Source organism: Cyprinodon variegatus, unplaced genomic scaffold, assembly GCF_000732505.1.
Source record: "Cyprinodon variegatus isolate N-32 unplaced genomic scaffold, C_variegatus-1.0 Scaffold481, whole genome shotgun sequence".
NCBI lineage: Eukaryota > Metazoa > Chordata > Actinopteri > Cyprinodontiformes > Cyprinodontidae > Cyprinodon > Cyprinodon variegatus.
In genome coordinates this window covers 39,875-42,823 of record NW_015150934.1, presented here as the reverse complement: position 1 = coordinate 42,823, position 2,949 = coordinate 39,875, and the positions used below count along the sequence as shown (strand labels likewise).

The 2,949-nt window shown below is 47.6% G+C and overlaps 1 protein-coding gene across 1 annotated transcript in view; it reads left to right on the top strand.

Moving 5' to 3' along the window:
• LOC107094400 (sodium bicarbonate cotransporter 3-like) overlaps positions 1-2,949 on the top strand; it is a 44,658-nt gene that overhangs the window by 22,229 nt on the left and 19,480 nt on the right. The window contains exon 12 of the mRNA XM_015389972.1: positions 850-984. Coding sequence (XP_015245458.1) covers positions 850-984 — 135 coding nt within the window. The remainder of the gene's footprint in view (positions 1-849; positions 985-2,949) is intronic.

Genomic DNA, 2,949 nt, shown 5'->3' with positions numbered 1-2,949 from the left:
GGCGTTTAGAGCGTCCCGCTTCCAGGGCGTTTAGAGCGTCCCGCTTCCAGGGCGTTTAGAGCGTCCCGCTTCCAGGGCGTCTAGAGCGTCCCGCTTTTAGGGCGTCTAGAGCGTCCCGCTTTTAGGGCGTCTAGAGCGTCCCGCTTTTAGGGCGTCTAGAGCGTCCCGCTTTTAGGGCGTCTAGAGCGTCCTGCTTCCAGGGTGTTTAGAGCGTCCCGCTTCCAGGGCGTCTAGAGAGTCCCGCTTCCAGGGCGTCTAGAGAGTCCCGCTTCCAGGGCGTTTAGAGCGTCCCGCTTCCAGGGCGTCTAGAGCGTCCCGCTTCCATAGCGTTTAGAGCGTCCCGCTTCCAGGGCATTTGACCTCAACAGATATAAATGTCCAAGTTGTAGCACGGGACGCTGTCTTGACCTGTTTATTATGAACGCAGCTTTTAATTATAAAGCTGTTTTTATCAAACTTCTGGGACAATGTCCTCTAGTCAGAGATGTTAAACAGAACCAGGAAACAGACGGCTGTCAGGCATGGTGTTGGAAGAGTGATAGTCTGGGTTTGGATCTGGGTTCTTCCTGGTGAACCTGTTCCAAACTGGGTCATGAACAGAACCACCATCCCAAACTCAGCAGCTGACCTACAACAGAGAAGATCTAGGGTCTAGTCAAAGTCCAGATTGTTACTAGAGATTGCAAGGAAGAGGTTGTACAGGTAGTAGATTAGTTGTGTGCTTAGTTTCTTACTCCCGTAGTTGGTTCTGGTTCTGGTGACACCATGTTGGAAGATGTTCTGTGTTCTTAATCTAACTGGACCTAAAGGACGGGCTCAGGTGTCTTCTTTTGTCTCCGTCTCTCGCAGAGCGCCATCGAGTCTCTGCTCGGGGCTTCCATGACAGGTGTGGCCTACTCCCTGTTCTCCGGTCAGCCTCTCACCATCCTGGGGAGCACCGGCCCGGTTCTGGTGTTCGAGAAGATCCTCTTCACATTCTGCTCGTGAGTCCAAATCTAAGCTTCGACCTGTTTTCTGAGCGGAACCCTGAAACCAGCGTCTCTCTGTGGTTAGAGGGTGTGAGCAGCTCAGGTTCTGGTTCTGACCCGGCTGCATGGAACCTCGGAGACTCAGGTCTTCCTCCCTGCAGGACATTCACGTCACAGCGCCTCCTGCAGGTCTGTGCTGCTCAGAACACCGTCTGTCTCTGGAGTTCTGACCCCCCAAAAAAACAGCCCTGAGTTTGAGCCAACCGGGTCAGAACTTATCTGGGCTTTAAGGATTAAACTCTGTTTGTCTAAAGATCTTATATCGTTTCTTTTTGTTTGAGGATTAAAATGAGATTTTGATTTGGTACCGCTTGCATAACGTCCTTGTTTATCAGCCCGACTCGGTTCTGGTGACGCACTGATGTTTGAGAGATGAAGATGATGGGCGACCAGGAGGCCTCTGAGGCGGGTCGGCGCTGCTCGACCCAAACTTCATCTCCTATAAACGGAGATTTGTTTAAAACATCTGAAGAATTTGATCCGATTTAAACGGATCGATGAATTAGATGCTGTTGGTGGATGAAGACAAACGGAACCTGAGCGGTTCTGCTGGGAATCGGATCCGTCCTCCTGCTGCTCTATCGGTTTCCCCTGTTTTCAGGGCGTTGAAGGTTAACTGAAAGTTCAGCTTGGTAAAGCTCTGCAGCGTCGCCCCCTGGTGGCCGACGGCGGGGCTGAGGAGGCCATCTTTGGTCGTTCGGGTTCCTTTGAGGCTTCAGGCAGTTTTTACTGCAGCAACTTTTCCACATGAACGTCAGCAGGATGGCGGGAGTCCGCATCTGAGCTGAATGTTTGCTTTTATGAGACGTTTAGTTAATGAATCGGATCCGGCTCCATCTCAGCATGTCTGGTTTTATCCAGATCCACGGACGGGGAATCCTGTTGCTTCCAGGAGGCGTCAGGGACTGATCTCTGCTCCTTCCCCCTCATCCCAGAACCCTGTGGCTTCCTCTTCACTGGGACCAGTTCTGTCCTTCCTAAACCCAGTTTATGAGACGGTTTGCTGAGCGTGAGAGGCAAAGGGACAGTATGGATGTGGGTTCTACTGGGAACACTGGGAGACGGAGCAGCAGACCAATCCAAATCAGGTGGTGCGATGCTGCCCCCTGCTGGCTCAGGAGGGAACCAATCTGTTTAGTTCTGCTGCTTCAGTATGGAGAGAAATTTGTTCCTGTATTGTCGAAAGTAAAGGAAATATTTACAGGAGGAAATTTAAAAAATATATTGCAGGAATTAAAATTTAAAAAACTTCCTAATCCAAAAAAAAAGGTATTGGGGGTTATTTATTATCTGTTTGGAAAAGTTTAACCAATATTTCTTGGAATTTTATTTTTCACAGTTTGTTATAGTTTTTATAGATCTTCTGTTTCTGAAGGCTCTTTTCTTGGTTCTCCTACAGTCCAATGCAGGAGTGTAGAGGTTGGAAAATAACACAATTAATAAAACTCTGTCCAAAAAGGTTTAAAAAATATCCACTGGATTCTGTTTCCAAGTTTGAAAACGTTTCGCTTCCAATCCAGAAAGCTTTTTCAAGAGGGAGGGGGGGCTTTATGGAAATAGTAGCTTGTTTTTTGCACAGAAGGCTGACAAGAAAGGGGGTAGGAGAGAGGGGGAGAGACATGCGGGAGAAGACCAGAGGTTAGATTCGATCCCATAGCTGAACGTATGATTCACATTATAAATTAATCTCTAAACCTAGAAGGTTTTCAACTTTCCTTTTTCAATTAAATGTTTTTGGAACAAATTTCTCTCCATACTTCTATTCAGCTTATTTCTATAGCTCCAATTCACATCATGTCATCTCAGGTTTATAGAAACAGTTCAACCAGATCATCCAGTCAGATTGATTCAAAGTTTTCTATCTAAGGAAAACCAGCTGATTGCATCGACTCATTGACTCTTCAGCAATCCCTCACACTAA